Source organism: Poecilia reticulata, chromosome 13 (assembly GCF_904066995.2).
Source record: "Poecilia reticulata chromosome 13, P_reticulata-male-v2, whole genome shotgun sequence".
NCBI classification, from domain to species: domain Eukaryota; kingdom Metazoa; phylum Chordata; class Actinopteri; order Cyprinodontiformes; family Poeciliidae; genus Poecilia; species Poecilia reticulata.
The window spans coordinates 2,880,998-2,898,794 of NC_088842.1; the positions used below are offsets into that span (position 1 = coordinate 2,880,998).

Sequence of the window (17,797 nt, forward strand, 5' to 3'; positions counted from 1 at the left end):
AAAGTCGCCCCTTTGTCTAAATCCATTCAGAAGTGAACACCAGGTTTTCTGTCACCGCTGCGTCTTATTCCCCACTCCCGCAGAGAGTATTACAGCAGGACCATGTCTCTTGAATATTAGCTGTCTGTGGTTAATTGATCTGCTTAATTGGAATAAGGGCGTTTACAGAAATAAAATCAACTACGTAAAACTGCGTTAAAATCGTTTTCAGTCAGGTAGTAAATAGTGGTCTATGATAAATTCATCTATTTTAATTTTATAACTATTAAATTAATCAGTTCAAAAATATAAATGCATAAGATGAGAAATAAAACCAGAAACATGGCTTTTGGTTGGAATGAAAGGAAGCAGAGAGGGTGTGAGTGACCAGGCAGAGAACAACGCCTGGTTCGGTCTTAAGCTGGGGAATAAAGCAACAACTCAGAGAGTCAGGAGTCTGTCAGCAGCCACGTCAGGCTGCCACACACACACACACACACACGCACACACACACACACACACACACACACACACACACACACACACACACACGCACACACACGCATACACACACACACACACACACACACACACACACACACACACACACGCACACACACGCATACACACACACACACACACACACACACGCACGCACACACACGCATACACACACACACACACACACGCACGCACGCACACGCGCGCGCACACACACACACACACACACACACACACACACACACACACACACACACACACACACACACACACACACGTCACCAAGCAGATATATAAGTCACTCTGGCATCTGATTTATGGACGCGCCGCAGCCTCACGCTCCATTTGCTGTGAAACCACAGGCTTATAATTCACCTGCAGACCCAGCGGCCTCCTCCTCAGTCAGCCACCGCCGAGGAGTGATGCTGCCGCTGCCGCTGCCGCTGCCGCGGGCCGCTCACACTACCGTAGTGTGTCCAGCAGAGCTATGATCAGATTGAGATAAGGCTCGGAGTGAAGAGGAACATTTGTCACGTCAGGATATTTATTCTGGCACTCTGCTCACATAATTCTGGATTTCTCCTCAGGCAGACGTTTCAGGGCAGAAGAAGCTTCCACTGACCAGTTAATAAGGAAACACGGTTGGGCCTAAAAGTCTGCAGACTTTAAACTGAATCGCTTTTCAACGGGTTGAGATGTTGAGGCGTTTCTGTCATTTCCACGGCTAGAGTGTTTTTTCATGTATTTTGTAGTTAAAGGAATTTTTTCATTTAAAAATCAGACACTTTTGTAAAATTTGGAAGGTCGTTTTTTTCTGTTTTTCTCCTGCATTTTTAAACTTACTGATGTTTTTTTTTTCTAAAAATAAATAAATAAATAAAAATCTTAAAATAATATTACCGACCCTCCACTAAAGAGGCTAACATAATCACAGGAATTACAAATGATTTCTTCCTTATTAAAAGTGAAAATGAAGTGTATTTTGAGTCCGCAAGCTAAAATTTTAATGAAGAATGAAAAAGGAAAGTTTTACTGTTAACTGTTCATGTAGAAGTGAGCGCCTGCTTCTAAAACACTCCGTGTTTCATGAAGTGATCTTGAGGAATATTTCGGTTTTTCAGCCCGCCAGAGAATGGACAAACGTTCTCAACCAACGTTAATTCTTATCCAAATAACCTTCAATTGTTTATATATTACAGAAATAAATAAACATAAATAAAATCAACTGCGTAGAACTGCGTTAAGGACCTAGGGGCTGCACAGTGGTAGTTGGTAGAGCTGTTTCCTTGCAGCAAGAAGATTCTGGGTTCGATTCCCGGTCTTTCTGCATGGAGTTTGCATGTTCTCCCTGTGCATGCGTGGGTTTTCTCCGGATACTCCAGTTTCCTCCCACAGTCCATGCGTGTGCATGGTTGTTTGTCCTGTGTGTCTCTGTGTTGCCCTGCGACAGACTAGCGACCTGTCCAGGGTGACCCCGCCTCTCGCCCGGAACGTTAGCTGGAGATGGGCACCAGCACCTCACAACCCCACTAAGGAACAAGGGTGCAAAGAAAATGGCTTAAGGACCTCAGAAACTCGCGGCCCCTTCTAATCAGGCAGGGAGTTGCCCTGAGGGAAGCCCCCTGTTAGAAAGTTTTATGCAAATGAGCTGATGTTTGGATAACAAAAACATGGTGCATGAAAATGATACCATGTTTAGTCACATCTTGTCCACCATAGATGACAGAAGGGTCTACTCCAATGTCTTTCTGCGGCGCTCTAGAGGACAAACAGGTTGACATTGATGTGCTTTGGTGAGACTTTTTCATAAGTCAAGGATCAACACCATACAGTATTGTATTTATTTGACATCACATTAGTTGTTGATCTACTGAGTTTTGCGTTGAGGCCCTATAATGAGGTGGTGGTCAGGAGGTAGTAATGAGTCCCACTGATTGGGTAAATGAACACCACAGAAAGCAGCGCATGATGGTGCTGGGTTAGCAGCCAGGTCCAGACGGTGACGGGACTGTTTGTCCAGAGAGGCCGGTGTAGATATTAAAGTTCTGAGACCGCCTGGTAAACTCCTGCGCAGAGCAGACAGGGAGACCAATCACTCTCTCCGTTGCTTTCGCACTGCAGACAGCCAATAGCTGTGTGTGTGTGTGTGTGTGTGTGTGTGTGTGTGTGTGTGTGTGTGTGTGTGTGTGTGTGTGTGTGTGTGTGTGTGTGTGTGTATCTGTTCAAGAAAAATACTGAGCCCCGCCGAGCCCCCTCTCCCACCCTCCCCCCACTTTGGGCGCAGAGAACGCACTGCACAGGCGCAGAACGCAGCTGGGGTTCTGGAGAAGCTGAACGGTTCTAAACAGAACCGACACGCCGACAGTACAGCCACTGCCAGCGGACTGCTACAGCCCTCAGCACCGGACCCAGAGCCGCGCGTGCAGCCGCTGACTGAGGGGAAGCCAGGCCGCTGGACAGATAAACAAATCATCGTCATCATCAGAGGCGCGCGGGGATGATAGGTGACCGCATCAGGTAGGCTGCAAAGGAGCGTCTGCTGCTCACCAGCTGCCGGGAACATTTCTGAAAGATCAGCGAGGCGGTGTGTTGGTGTCAGGCGGAGTGGTGAGCGGGCGGTGGGGATAAGAAGGTCAATATTCCAGGCAGGACTCTGAGCCGCGGTCAGGACCTTCTGATGGGGGAAACGCTCAGCCTTACAGCGAGACGGAGCTCCAGCTTCTTCATCACTTATAATAAAGATTTTCGCCAGAATTACTCAAACTTCTGCTAGATTTACATTTCATTTCAATTATTTTTGTTCAGTCAGAAAGTTGTCTGGTAGGAAACGAAACGTATGTCTCAAAAATAAAACAGTGTAAATGGGGTTTTATAATATATATTATATATTTGTTTTTATTTACGTTTATTAAAAATGGAGTGTCTAAAATTATTAAAATAAAAATAATTAGCCTTTTTAATAATGAGTGAAATGGCAAGCTCTTCCTAAAATGCTGACCAGCGTTTTGTGTGTTTCCACTGGTGTTTTTGTGATAACTGAAAAGTTTTGGAGGCTGAAAGGTCTCCTGGCCATCACCCTAATTTCTGACTCTCTTCACAGATTAGCTATCAGATTCGAGTCAGAAGTCTGGTTCGGCTGCTCCAAAACGTTCATTTTACCACCAATAACAAGAAATGTGTTGGAGTAATTAGATTATTAAACATAAATCCGCCAGGATTAATGGCCATTTGAGCTCAACTGTATTTATTTATCTGTTTAAGTTTTACTATTTCCTCTTTCTGTTCGTTGTTTCTGTTCGTGTAAAATGTCACCACATTTTACAAATAATGTACGGGTTCAACTTTTGCAATCGCACTCTAATTATAACCTTTTAAATACTAATACTACAAATAATACTAATACTACAAATAATAATAATAATAATAATAATAATAATAATAATAATAATAATAATAATAATAATTACAATTATTATTATTATTATTTGATATATAGTCAAACTGATCATTATTCTTCTGAATTATTATAATTCAGAGGAATTTCTTTTTTTCCAAAATAATTATCTCAAATAATAAGATTTTATAGCTTTTATTTATTTATTTTATTTATTTCTTTGCTCCTAAATATCAGTTTGGATACATATTTTCTTCAGAGCAGATAATCTGGACAGTCAAAGTGCTTTTAATGTAATTTTTTACAACAATGACTGGATTTTGGGCCTAGAAACAAATGGCTACATGTCAGATACAGCGGGCCGATCAACAGAACCAACAGAATCCTCTGGTATATTTGTCGCAGCCTTTGACTTTGTGGCTTTTGTCAGTTAGTAAAATGCTTTGGGGAATCTTTTAAATATTCACTGCAGAGGACAGACCACATGACCTCTATAACATTGTTACTTTCCAACATGAAATGTATGTGTGTTGATCAGTAACAATAATGTTTGTACAGAGAGATTTTTCCTGGTGAGAGTTCCAGATTTGTAGACATGTGATTATACATTGTTTATTACTGCTGCACAAGGCGCTACTTCTTTATCTTAGGCTAGAAGTGTTTTAAAAGCAGCAAGCTTTAAAGCAAACACTTTTCAGCACCAGCAGAAGGTACAGTCCAGACTCCTTTACGGATTTAACACATATTAAAATACATCTGCTGTCTTCTGAACATACAGAAATGATGGTAGTCTGTTTTCATTTGCATGATTTCATATGTTTCTAGCTTGTTTGTGGCAGTAGTGCTTGTATTTTATGCTGACAAAGAAAAGTTGAGTGTGGCTCATAATTCCTGGTTCTACTGGATCAGTGAAAGGCCCAGATTCACAGTGTGGCTGCTGCTCTGTCAGCTGTTATCTTTATTAGCTTTAACAAATGTCTCTGTTTGTTTACATTGCACGCTTTCTGGTCCACTTTGTTGGCTTGAAGAGTGGCCGTTCTGTGTTCACAGGGCCGCTGCACCAACTGTCAGCCCTGAGGAATAAACAGCAGAAGGTTCTCAGAGTCTGGGAGACAGTAGCAGGACACACTGCACAGGTTTACCTGTGGGCAATCACTTTTCACTTAATAAAGGATCAGTGAAGATAACTGTATATGAGTCTAACATGCAGGAGTTACAACATGTTCTAAAAGTCTAATTATTGTTTTAAAAAGAAAAATCATTCAAATAGCTCAGTTATATTATATTTATATTTTATGCTAAGCTTGAACAACACTCAGGTAGGAGTGTGTGTTCAGTCTGCAGCTGAAGCTGGTCGCTGCAGCAGCAGAGCGAGGGTCTGCCACGTCTCGCCGGTCGCTGCAGCTTTGTCCCAAAAATCCTCATCATACAGATTGTGAGCAGGTGTTGCAATCAAGGATCTGAAGCAAAGAATCATTAACAGAAATCTTTCAGAAAAGTCGGGTCTATGCCAGTCGGCCTACGGGAATTTTTTCGCCATGGAATGAATCAACACATGGTGGCAGATTTTGAAGTTTGTTAAATGTTTGTTGATCTGGGGTATTTAGATCTTCGAACTTTAAACAGACCAAACAGCAATGAAATAATTATTATATCTGAAGCTGAATTATAAAAGTATCATTTTAGTTGTAGGAAGGGAACATTTAAATAGTGATTATGTGTCTTTTACTAATTTAATGAATTTAATTTATTTTGTAGGGAGAACATCTATTAATTAACACTTCTAAAAATACACCAGATTTTTCCTAAAGACTGTTTATCATCTGATGTCCCTGGACAATGTTCAAAAAGGACTATTCAATGAAAGTTAAAATGACTTCACAACATAAACTTTCAATAAAAAAAAATACAAGCAATACAATCTGTAAATATAAAACAAGAAAACTACAAGACAATCAACATGTATAAGAAGTAATAAAAACTAAACTAATCCTCCATCTTGATGGCAAAACACAGGTGGACACACGGAGAAGGTTCTTATTATTTAAAATGTTGACAGATGATGTGTTATCAACCAGTCCTTTAATTGTTCTTTAAATAGATTATAAGTGGTAAGAGCTCTTACTGTACAAAATAATAATGTATTATTTCATGAAGAACCAGAAGAAAGGATTGGATCATTTTTAAAAATATTTTCCATCTATATTGATAATAGTAAACCTCTCTAAACACGTTACTTTAAACGTACATTCATTTTTTTCATCTTAAAGCACATTTTTAAACATATTTTTTTCCTTCCACAGTTTTAAAGGAACATGTAAATTATACATGTTCATGTCCCAGACTCAAATCAGCATTTTTATATAATTACAATGTCTTAATAAAATAAAATAATTTAAATGAGTGTTGGATAATCAGCAGATGCTTTGATTTCCAAACTCAAAATAGCTAAAGTTTACATTTCCTAAACTTGGCTAATATGAAGAATGATTTCTCTTTGTTCAAGAGAAAACTTTGCATGCGCGCGCGCACGCACACACACACACACACACACACACACACACACACACACACACACACACCCACACACACCCCCCACACACACACACACACGCACGCACGCACACACACACACACACAAAATAATAATGATACTGATGATGATGGATTTTTTAGAATAAAGTTTCACTGCATTTCAGGTTATCACTGAACTATAACAAAATGTAATTAAATTGTGTTGTTAAAAAGAGTACATTTACAAAATAAATATGAACAAGTATAAATATGAAGATGTGTTTTATTAATGGTTTAAAAATAAGGCATTTACTTTATAACGTAAAGATGAAAACTGAAAATGACTCAATGAAAATACTTTGTTTTCTATTTTTATCTATTATTATTCAACCCAACAAAAGATGTGAGTTGCACAAAAAAGACACAATGTAAACAAACCACATAAACTGAAAACATAAAGCTTAAAAGCCAACAGTCCTCAGAGCAGAGAGCAAGCTGCCGTTTCACAGAACAAATATATTTTCCTCATTAATCAAATCACAAATGAACCTGAATGAGATCAGCCAGCAGTGGTGGTGGGGCATGCAGGAGAGCAGCCACTGTTGGTGAAGAGAGTCCCGTTTCAGGTCTGCAGCATGATGACCCCTCCTCTGACCCCTGAGTTATCGCCTCTCTGATAAGTCTGACAGCTGAGTATTTGTGTAATGCTGCAGAGATGCTGCAGGAGAAGGCTTCAGCTGTGACGGATGATCGTGTGAGCCGGGTCCAGGCCGACGGCAAGACGGATCTGTTTCCAGACCAGTCCCAACTTGGTGTGCCCACAGCTCCCAGCGCTCCCACCTCGGCTGGGCTTGACCAGGTACAGATGGAAGCTGCTGGCTGACCTTAAAGAACCCGATTATTTTTCACTGACAGCCAGAGGTTATTTTAATTAGAAATACGTAAGCTTGTTGACAGTACAAACAACATCTGAAGTCAACTGTGACCAATTATGCACCAGTTAGTGAAACGCTGGAATGTATTTATGTTTAAATACAGTTTGAATATTTTAGTATCTCATTTTTCATATGCTGGCATGTAAAATTCAGCTGCAGTGGATGGTTGGAGTTATGCAGACGGAATTTATGCTCTCTTTCAGAACATTGAGAACATTAAAGTCGTCCTTCATGAGAGGGAGCTGTGGAAGAGGTTCCATGAAGCTGGAACTGAGATGATCATCACAAAAGCTGGAAGGTCAGTAAAAGCTTCATGTTCTCAGTCTGGAGCAGATCTGAGTGTGGCTTGATTTTCCTACTTGTGGCTTGTGGAAAAATTCACATTTTATAGGCAGAAGGATGTTTTGCCTCTGCTAGTTGAGGGGTCCAGAGTTGGAATGAATTTGTTGTGAATCGGATTAATCGCAATAAATTGATTATACAAATAATGATTTAGTAATTGATTCATCATTAATTTAAGCATACAGATTAGAAAAAAAGCCATTTACTGAAATAACAATGGATTAAGAGCAGTAATGAAGCCAGAACAATACAAAAATACAAACATTTTGTATTTAATATTAATTCAATAACACAATGCAAGCGATTGTCGCCACATGCTCATCCAGCAGGAGTGAATCCTGTACAGTCTGCTGGGTTTCCTTAGGCAGAAACATTTTAATCTACTTCAGTAATTAATTGAGCATAGTGCACGGTTTAATAACTAGGATCAATTGGAATGCATTTGTGATTGAAATGAAGTTATTTTTTGTAAAGTGCCTTCAGACAGAATTTGTTGTGAACTGGTGCTATAGAAATAAGTGGAACTGAATTGAAAGAAGGAACTTTGTCTATAAATTGGTTGTATCCAGAACTCCTCTAATGGCAGTTTTAGCTTCACCTGGTTCAAATTCTGGACCTTTACGCACCTTTTGCTATCCAATTCTTAATTGGTAAATCCAAAAAATAATCAACAGATCATCATACATTCTATGTAGACAGAAAGAGCTGAGCTCTTCACATGTAGATGTTAGAGGTATATGTTTTAGCTATGTTTTAGCTATGTCAAGAGTTCACTAAAGGAATGTGTGACGATCTGTGTTTTGTGTATTTATTTCTTGGTTTTTTCTGTGTCCTTGTTCCCCCGTGAGTCTCTGTGATGTCCTGTCCTCCCTGTTGATTGATCCCAGCTGTGTCTAGATTTCCTGTTTACCCTCCACGTGTATTTAAACCCACCTGTTGTCTTTGTCTCTTGTCGGGTCCTTGTCACACGTCATACGTCTATGCTCTCCAGTTGAACTGCGAAGTCCTGGTTAGCGTTAGCTCTCGTGTTCAGTCTTCTGTGTATCAGTTGCTACCGGTAATTAGCTGTGTGCTATACTCTCTGCCGTGCCGCCTGTAATGGACTGTTTGAGCTTTCATCATTAAATTCATAATTTTTGTCTACAACCTGGGTCCAGCCTGTGTCTCTCCTCACCAACCTCAACCCCACCTCATGACAGAATGCCTGTTATTCTATTCTAGGCAATAAGAGGTTTATTTTTCTTGCTTTAAAAAATGAGCTTAATTATTTGTTTATGTGCATACTTTAATGTAATAATTATTGGCTGCAGCCCTAGAGTTACCATTTGGACAATGAAAGTACATGATCCTGGTTTCTATAGGGAGAATGAAGTCACTACGGAGTTCTTGAGAAGAACATATGTGTTAATGCTGTGTTTCTCAACCTCTTTTGATTGAAACGCCCCCCCAGCCTTTATCCAGGTCCCTCACCGCCCCCCACCAAAGTATTTGCAGGCTACTTTGCACTGACTATTATTTTATTATTAATATTACTATCACTATTGTAAATGTTTTGATTTTTATGCTTGTTTTTGTATTTATCATCAAAAATAATTTTCCAGAGAACAAAAAAGCCATAGGAATAGAAATTATTTTCACAGGTGTCTACAAAAAATGCAATGGACATTCAACTTAAAATTGGCCTAACAGCAGCCAATCAGAGTGGAAAAAATATTCTTATTCTTTGCCATTTTCTATTTGTGAAATATTCCACAAAATAGCAAATAAAAGATGTACAACATGTCAGTTTAAACTTTGAACTATTTGCAAAATGACTGAGCTCTGCAACATTAAAACATGGATAGAACTGTAACTACATTAATCATAACTCTTCTTCTCTTCAGTGTTTGTCAGTTTCTGGTGGTGCAGCTCTGTGCTGCCTTCAGGAGAATGGGACATCAGAGTATCATTCTTAAAATTTCACCCACATGGCATTTATTGTGCAAACCAGAGCTTTCAGTGGAAAAACAAAAGTTCCAAGTCCTTTTAATGCCATACAAATATGAGACAGAAACGTGGATTATATCTTTATATAGACCTGTCTATTGATTATAGATTAATAGTTTTACTGGACAGAAATTACTAAGAACAAATCTGGTTCTTAATAAAATCCTAATGAGTCAAATTGAAAGTGTCATGGAGTCATCAGCCTCATGACATTAACACTGACATGAAAAATAATATTGAAGAAATAAATATATCAAATCTGATTAAAAACATAAATAAGTGATCAGTTATTTACTGTTATGGTCTGTAAGATATATTTATTCTCCGTATTAGATATGGTCTCAACAAACCTATGGCACTTCAAGAATATTATTTTACCTTTTATCTGGAAATAGTGTGTTTATTCTTGCCATACAGTCTCTGTATTAAGTATTGCTTGAAAGGTCTTGCCATACGACTTTATTCCTCTGTATTTAGTTTAGTTTCTTAGTTTATTCTTGCATTTTGTTCTTCATTCATTTCCATCTAGTTTCCTTTAATTAGTATTATCCTCTCTTTTTTATTTTTATGTCCACTTTAGTTTCTTTCCTATTGCTAGATTTATTTGATCATTTATTGACGCTCACCATCAGTAATCTTCACTCATCACTTGCTGCACCGCCTAATCATCACGTGTTTCACATCATGTGTTTATTTTGTTTCACTGTTCAGCGTCGGATTCTGTTTTTATGCTATAATTCACATCTAGTTCGTCGCTCCGTTTTATGTCCCGCTTCTCCTGTTTCAGAGTTTTGCAAGTGCGTGTGTTTTTTTGTTTTGTTTTGTTTTTTTAAACCCCCTAAGGTGGAGGGCGTATCGATGGGGAAAAGGCAGACTGACACAAACTTTTTAAAACAACGGAAACAATTTCGGTATCCTGATTATTGAAATTTAAAAGTGCTGTGGTACCGTCGTTCTATCACACCCGTTTCATACCGGACCACTTGCAGCACCGGTGTTAAGGCTATAAAATGAACGCTCTCTGTATCTCCCATGGAGGGATTTCTTTATTTAAATGGGTTCATTTTTCAGAGGGATACAAAGTCTGGGTGTCGTGATTTTAGTAATAACATGTTTATAAGAGCAATTTTCTGTTGTCCTTCCATGGAAGCGGGCAGCATCCAGACGGAAATAAAACACTTTTTAATATGCTGCTTAACATGATCTGCCAAAACATATGTACAAAAATCCTCAATTAAACATAAAATATTTTAAAATCAGACTCCAGACAAGTGAATCACAGCAACGTCATCAGCCGGTGTAACACTGAACTGTTGGTGAGCTGTGTTAGCGTGGTGAAGCTACCAGTAGCAGGAGCGGAGCTGCGCCAAGAAGCTACAAACCCTGAATAGAAGAAGAGCTGCCATCGATACCGTTGCAGCCAAGCATGTTTTAATGCTACACAATACAGTTTTAGCAAGTTGCTCAAAGTCTAAACTGGCATTGTTGTGCTTATAAGGTGTAAAGTTTACCTTTGACCAAACGCCCCCCAAAGGAATCCCAGCGCCCCCCTTTTGTAAAAATTTCCGCCAGTGCCCCCTGCTGTCCTCTGAACGCCCCCTGGGGGGCGGTACCGCCCACGTTGAGAACCGCTATGTTAATGTGTGTGTGTGTGTGTGTGCGTGTGTGCGTGGGTGCGTGTGTGTGTGTGTGTGTGCTATATTTGTGTTACAGATTACCTCACTCTTGGCAAAACGTTTACAAATCACAACAGTGGTTTATTATTGATGATTTTGATCATTCTGCTTGAAGAGAACTGTTCAGATTGAAAAGTTATACTTAAGTTCCAGCTCAAAAACTCTACATTTGCATTAAAGTTTTCTGTAATTATTTTTAATGTAAACTTTGAATTATAAAACAATATTTTTTACAGTAAAATGGGAACTTTTAAAGTATCATAAAGGTAAAGCTGGAGAAGAATGGCAGATCAGCAGATGTGCCCATAGCAGCTCTACCCTGCAGCGGTGACACAGTCAGAAATGTAGTTGGGGGACTTTCCATATGAAGGATAGTGAAAGGTATTGGAGCCTAAAGTCCAGGATTTATTGATCGCAAATAGTGATACATTTCAGTTATAATCCCTTTTCTGAAAGAAATTATGCTTTCTACACATCAATAAAAAAAAAACAGCTCAGTGTTTTATGTGCTAAAAGCAGCCCCAATTCTTCAACATTTGTGGAGAACGTAACAGTAAGTCTTTGTGATGAGAATGATACCTCTCTGCTGCCACTTGTGTGGACAGATAAAATTAACGGAGAGACGGAAAGTTTCTGCATAATTGAAACCACAAATGACTGCTGTCCTTGTTGGATTTAATGCGGCCTGAGGATTACGTAGTGAAGCCTTTGGACATTAACCAGAGATTGAGAATACTCACATCGACCTCTGCCTCTCATTCCTCACTCACTGAGCTTTTTTCCAGTAAAAGGTCACCACATTTTTTGCTTAGAGCTACATAAGTACAGAAGATAGACTTTCGCTTCCCTGGCTGATAGAGTGGTTTCTGAAGACTTTACATCCTTTGAAGAACTACGTAGTGATGCAGGCTGGAGGCCTTCTGGGTTTACCTGACAGACTGCTGCGGTTTTAAATGGACATATTCTGCAGGTGCTTCTGCAAGTTCTCATGTAAAAAAAAGATTTTGCATTCCTACACATTCCAGTGTGTTACAGTAGCACACTGGACTAAGCCAATGTGCCATAATATAAAATGTTTGCTTATTTATACAATGAACCTTCTAATCTGAATTAGATTTTAACTAGTTTAGAAAATAATTTACACACAAATTGTAATTTGTGTGTCTTATTGGAATTTTATATCATAAAGCACCATGAAGCAGCATTTGATGCGCTGTTTTCATGGGGCAGTGTTTTTTGTTTTTTTGGTGTTTTTTGTTTTTTTGCAATATGATTTGTGATAACATTCTGATTAACACAATTTTTGCTCTTTTATTTCAAAACCCTAAATAATTACACACTTCTCCATTGCTGGATTTCCATTACAAATGTGCACAAATTTTTTTTCTATATTCCACTAATGTAAAAACAAAACAAAAAAACACTTTTGCAATTGCGATGTGTCCATTAAATAAGGAACCCAATTAAAATCACACATGAATATGTTTGGTCACACAATGAGTCATCATCTTCTTGCACAGTGGGAGGATGATGAGTACTAACATCTGCTTGTTGCTCACATGACTTGTGTTGCGAAAAAAAATTTTTTCCATTGCAGTTTTGTGAAATATATTAATTTTGATAGAGTTGAAAAATCACCTCATCCTGGCAGAAAAACCTTTTAAAAAACAGGTTTCACAAATTTCTGATTGCTTATCAAACCTGAAAAAAGTCTGTGACAATATGCAAAGTGGGATTTGTTGTGAGCCATTTTTCTACTCTTGAACAAATTCCCCAAGCATTGCTGTTTGTGCTTTATTTTAAAATTGCCTGGCAGTTTTATGGGAATTTTAATAAAATTCATATTTCAAAACAACAAATTTAAAATGCATCAACAAAGCAGGTGTTTAGAAATATTACCAGAGTAGTGATAGTTTTTTCAGTGTAAGTAATGATCAGTAAATAGCCATGTCTGAGACAACAGATGCCTTGCAGTAAGTTTTAGACACTAACAGACCAATGGATTGATTTATAACGTGTACCAAGACCAAAAATGTGATGTGAGTTTGAGAATGCTATCTATGAGGTTTGAAGAGGGTGAGTGCAGAGGCAGTGGGGAGGAAGGACAGATGCAAACCCACATTTTTAACATTTCTCCAACACCAGCTCGCTCTTTTCCTCAAACAGCACCAACCGGATCTGATGCTTGTTATGATGAGTGTCACTGTCCAGACCTAATCCTCCCTCTTCAAAGCACCAGGCGCAGCGCAGTTTTTTTCTCACTCTCCTTCTTTGTACACAGCCCGTCAGAGAGCCGCAGCAGCAGGCTGATAAGAGAAATCCGGCGCCCTCACTAGGCCTGAGTACTGTGTTTGGATCATTTCATCACCACACACACACTTTAACCCCTACCTCTGGTGCTCCTTTTGATCTGGCCGTAGTGGTGGAGATTCCCAGAGAAGGAACGGATCGCTGGAGGCCCTACACATGTGGGACTGTTGGGAGAAACAGCTGGCTGGCCAGAAAAAAACACGTACACCCTGACACTGATATCACACATGCACTCTCCAACTGCCGTTTCTCATGCTTCTCTTAAACTCACTTAGTCACACGAGCAAATGGAGGGAATACTCTTTGTCTTTGGTGATCAGCGGACCTGAACTCTCTGACATTTCAAAATGTGTGTTGAACTGCCATCCTCCATCATCATGTAGGAGCACTGGAAGAAAACCACAGAGCTCATAGCTTTTTATGCTGCTCATATTCATCTGAGCTCTTTGTCTTTTGTTTCTCCTTATTTGTGTTTAGAGTTTGATCATCGGTTTCAGACCATCGTCTGTATCCTATGAGCTTACAAATTCAAATAAAATCACAATAAATACTCTGAAGATTTCACATATTGATGTATTTAGATTCAGATTCAATAGTAAAGTGAAATATGAGGAGAAACCATGGGGAGAAACAGTGAGTTTCACAGAATGGTCCAAAGCTGTGAAATTCACTGCCTTCAATGTTCTGTTTTTGATTCAGTTTAAGCTAAACCAGGTTTGTTTAGAGCTACCTTCAGCACATAGCATTATTATGACACTCCTATGTTTATTACTTGTAGTCACAATGAATATATTGAGTCATATTGTACAATGAGTTCCTTTTGATCTCCAACAGATAAAGGTTAGAAAGCTGAAGTCTGTGTCAGGATCCTCTGCTTCACTACATCAACAAAAAACCCAAAAAACTGCATACAAACTACTAAAACTGAAGTTTTAGCAGTTTATATGCATTTAATTTTTATTTCTCATAAATGACATTTCTATTGACCCTGCCTCTCACCCGGAAAGTTAGCTGGAGATAGGCACCAGCAACCCTCCCGACCCCACTGAGGGACAACGGTGTAAAGAAAATGGATGGATGGATGGATGGATGGATGGATGGATGGATGGATGGATGGATGGATGGATGGATGGATGGATGGATGGATGGATGGACATTTCTATTGTTGGGTAAATCCAGCAGGCCTGTGGAAACCAGTTTCCTTTTTACCAAGAGGAAACAGCTTAACTTAGTTTTAGTTTGATAAAAAACATATAACCGACCAAACACAATGCATTTAATTAAGGTTACATTTGGAATGCTTTGAGGCTCAGTTACCTGTTCACTGGTTTCTAACTGACAGTAAAAAATATTAGCTTAGCAGATAACATGAATCGCTACAGTGACACCTGAAGACCTCAGAATCCGCCTGACAAAAAATGAGTTTCATATTCCTGTCCTAATAAATGTATGAACAGATTTATGTGCATTTTATTTGCCAGGACTAACTGGACTAACTGAGTCTCTTCCATATTAAAGCAGAGAGCTTCAGCCTCGCCTCCCCCATTATGACCATATTCTCCAAATCCAGGGCCCACATGTCTTGACGCAGGCCTCCATCTGCTCTGTCTGTGTGCTGGGAGAGGAGCCTGAGATGAGCAGAGGTCTGTTTTGAATGTTCTCCTAAGATTAACCTGTCTTTCAGTGAGGATGATAGCAGATCTGATCTGCCCCACTGATTGGATTTGAAGCCTCAGAGAGAGATTTAAATTACCTGCCCTCAATCCCTTTCCCCTCCCTCTAACGTAAGGGAATATTTACAGTAACATGATCGGAGACATGAGCCTTTGAAGATCAACAATTGAACCAATCGGAGAAGCAAGTATGACGATGGGGTTTGCTGCGTTCCCATCAATCCAGATAGGCACGCAGGGCTGCTCTGAGTGTGCTGTCTAATGTTTGAGCTCGTCGCTATGGGCATTACCCACACACAAACTGCAGGCCCTACTGACTGCAGCCTCTTAAGCAATGACGAGCCAGCTGTTTAAACTGTCCGAGCCGGGTGCCATTAAAAACCACTTAGGGTTTTATAAGAAGGCAGACAGTTCTTTGTGAAATTTCCTTTTGGTGCAGATGGGATGAAAATGTTTTTGCTTTCCCAGAAAAGGTCACCAAATGTAGCTTCCTTCTTGTATTTTATAGCCTTGACTTCTGTATTAGACTCTTCTGTCTTCTGGTCTTGAAGCAATATATGGATGAGAGATAATCCCACACTTTCCCTGAGGTTTTTCAAAAGCAGCTGTAAAGTTAAAAGGAAATGCAACATAGTTTTACATTTTTACAAGTGGAAATCTGAAAAGATGTGGTGGATGTTTGTATTCATTTGAATTCATTATTCCCATGCTTTGATCTCTGTACGTTTGCAGTTGTTGCATAATCTTCCCATTTTTTGATGAGGGATTAAGCAGTGCTCTGTAAAATGTTTAAAGATTGGTGTATTGTTTCAGAAGCTTTAAACGTCTCCTCCCTGCTGTTTGTTCACTAATGCTCTCCAACAGACCTCTGTATTTTTGCTGGAATCAAATTAAACACAGCTGTACCTTTCACTAATTAAAGGCTGTTGGTTATGTCTGACTTTATTTAGTGGCAGCAGAATGAAGGGTCTGAGAAGAAATGCATGTTGTACTTCTCTTATTTTTACTTGCAAAAAAAAAATAGAACGATGTAACCTTCTTCATAATTAAATGGGACTTTGTTTTGGTCTTTAAAAAAACAACATAAACAAGGACATACTAATAGATTAGAGCCATTAAGGTTTCTGGTTGCAGCATTTCATTGCACTGAATTGATGGCTTTGCAGCAATCCCTCATACTGAGCAGTGGCGCAACTACACATTATTCAGGTGGATGCGAAAACATAGATGCCCCCCCCCCACGGTGACGATACATGAAGGGTGTAAATCGTGTATGGGAGAACATCATTGGCGCGCCGCCCCCTCCAGACGGGGTTTTGGCGCCCCCTCTGGTGCTATGCCCCTATGCGTTGCATACCCTGCATACCCACTTTTTGTGCCACTGATACTGAGGAACCATGTCGCGACAGTGGAGAGGAAACCTCCCCTTTAACAAGAAGAAACCTGGCTCAGTGTGAGCAGCTGTCTACCCTGAACCTGAATGTGATGCCACTCCATGTCTCCTTCAGGGTCTTTATCTCAAAGAAAATCAAAGCTAAACAGATCATCTCTGAGCCAGATTATATGTTTATAGGATGAAACAGATCAGAAGGTGAGTGTGTCTAAAAGTCTTTTTATTTTCTTCAACAGGAGGATGTTTCCTAGCTACAAGGTTAAAGTGAGTGGCATGAACCCCAAGACCAAATACATCCTTCTCATTGACGTTGTCCCAGCTGATGACCACCGCTACAAGTTCTGTGACAACAAGTGGTAAGACTGGTTGAACACAAAACTCCTCCCAGTAATCGGTGGATTAGTAACACAGCAACAGATATCAGAATTCTGAGAGAAAAATAGAATTTTGTCTCCCAATTATGGCAGTAAATAATGGCAATATATGGGAGACTAGCGGGGCCTGGAAAGAGCAACAGGAGGTCCAGATGATGACCAAGGGTAGCATGTAGAGGATGTATTGGGGATGTACTGCTGATCTGACATTTGTGGTTTTATGTATTATTTTTTTTGCTTTGTTTTTTATGTGTTTATTCATGGTTACTGTCCTTTGGATGAGCTTTTTATTGTTGTACCGCAGTTTTTGCCCCTGCTTCCAGGATAAATTTCTCCTATGGGAGACTAATAAATTATCCATCCATCCATCCATCCATCCATCCATCCATCCATCCATCCATACATACATACATACATCCATCCATCCATCCATCCATCCATCCATCCATCCATCATACATACATACATACATACATACATACATACATACATACATACATACATACATACATACAAGATTAATGTATCAGAAAAATCTGCTGACACCACCAGCCTTCAGGACCACTACCCTTTGGTTGATGTCCGTAAACAGAACATAGCTCCTTATATAAGCAACATATTTGATTTTACACATGACAAATACAAGTTTTACAATGATAGAGATGCAGCAAAGACAGACAGGCCTGCAGCGAGCTGCTCTTCTCAGCACACATCAAGCAT

At 39.5% G+C, this 17,797-nt stretch overlaps 1 protein-coding gene across 1 annotated transcript in view; it reads left to right on the forward strand.

Moving 5' to 3' along the window:
- The first annotated feature begins 2,599 nt into the window (after positions 1 to 2,599).
- Positions 2,600 to 17,797, forward strand: part of tbx4 (T-box transcription factor 4) — a 31,536-nt gene continuing 16,338 nt past the window's right edge. The window contains exons 1-4 of the mRNA XM_008425199.3: positions 2,600 to 2,997; positions 7,102 to 7,247; positions 7,527 to 7,621; positions 16,940 to 17,059. Of these exons, the coding sequence (XP_008423421.1) occupies positions 7,104 to 7,247; positions 7,527 to 7,621; positions 16,940 to 17,059 (359 nt within the window). The 5' untranslated portion in view covers positions 2,600 to 2,997; positions 7,102 to 7,103. The remainder of the gene's footprint in view (positions 2,998 to 7,101; positions 7,248 to 7,526; positions 7,622 to 16,939; positions 17,060 to 17,797) is intronic.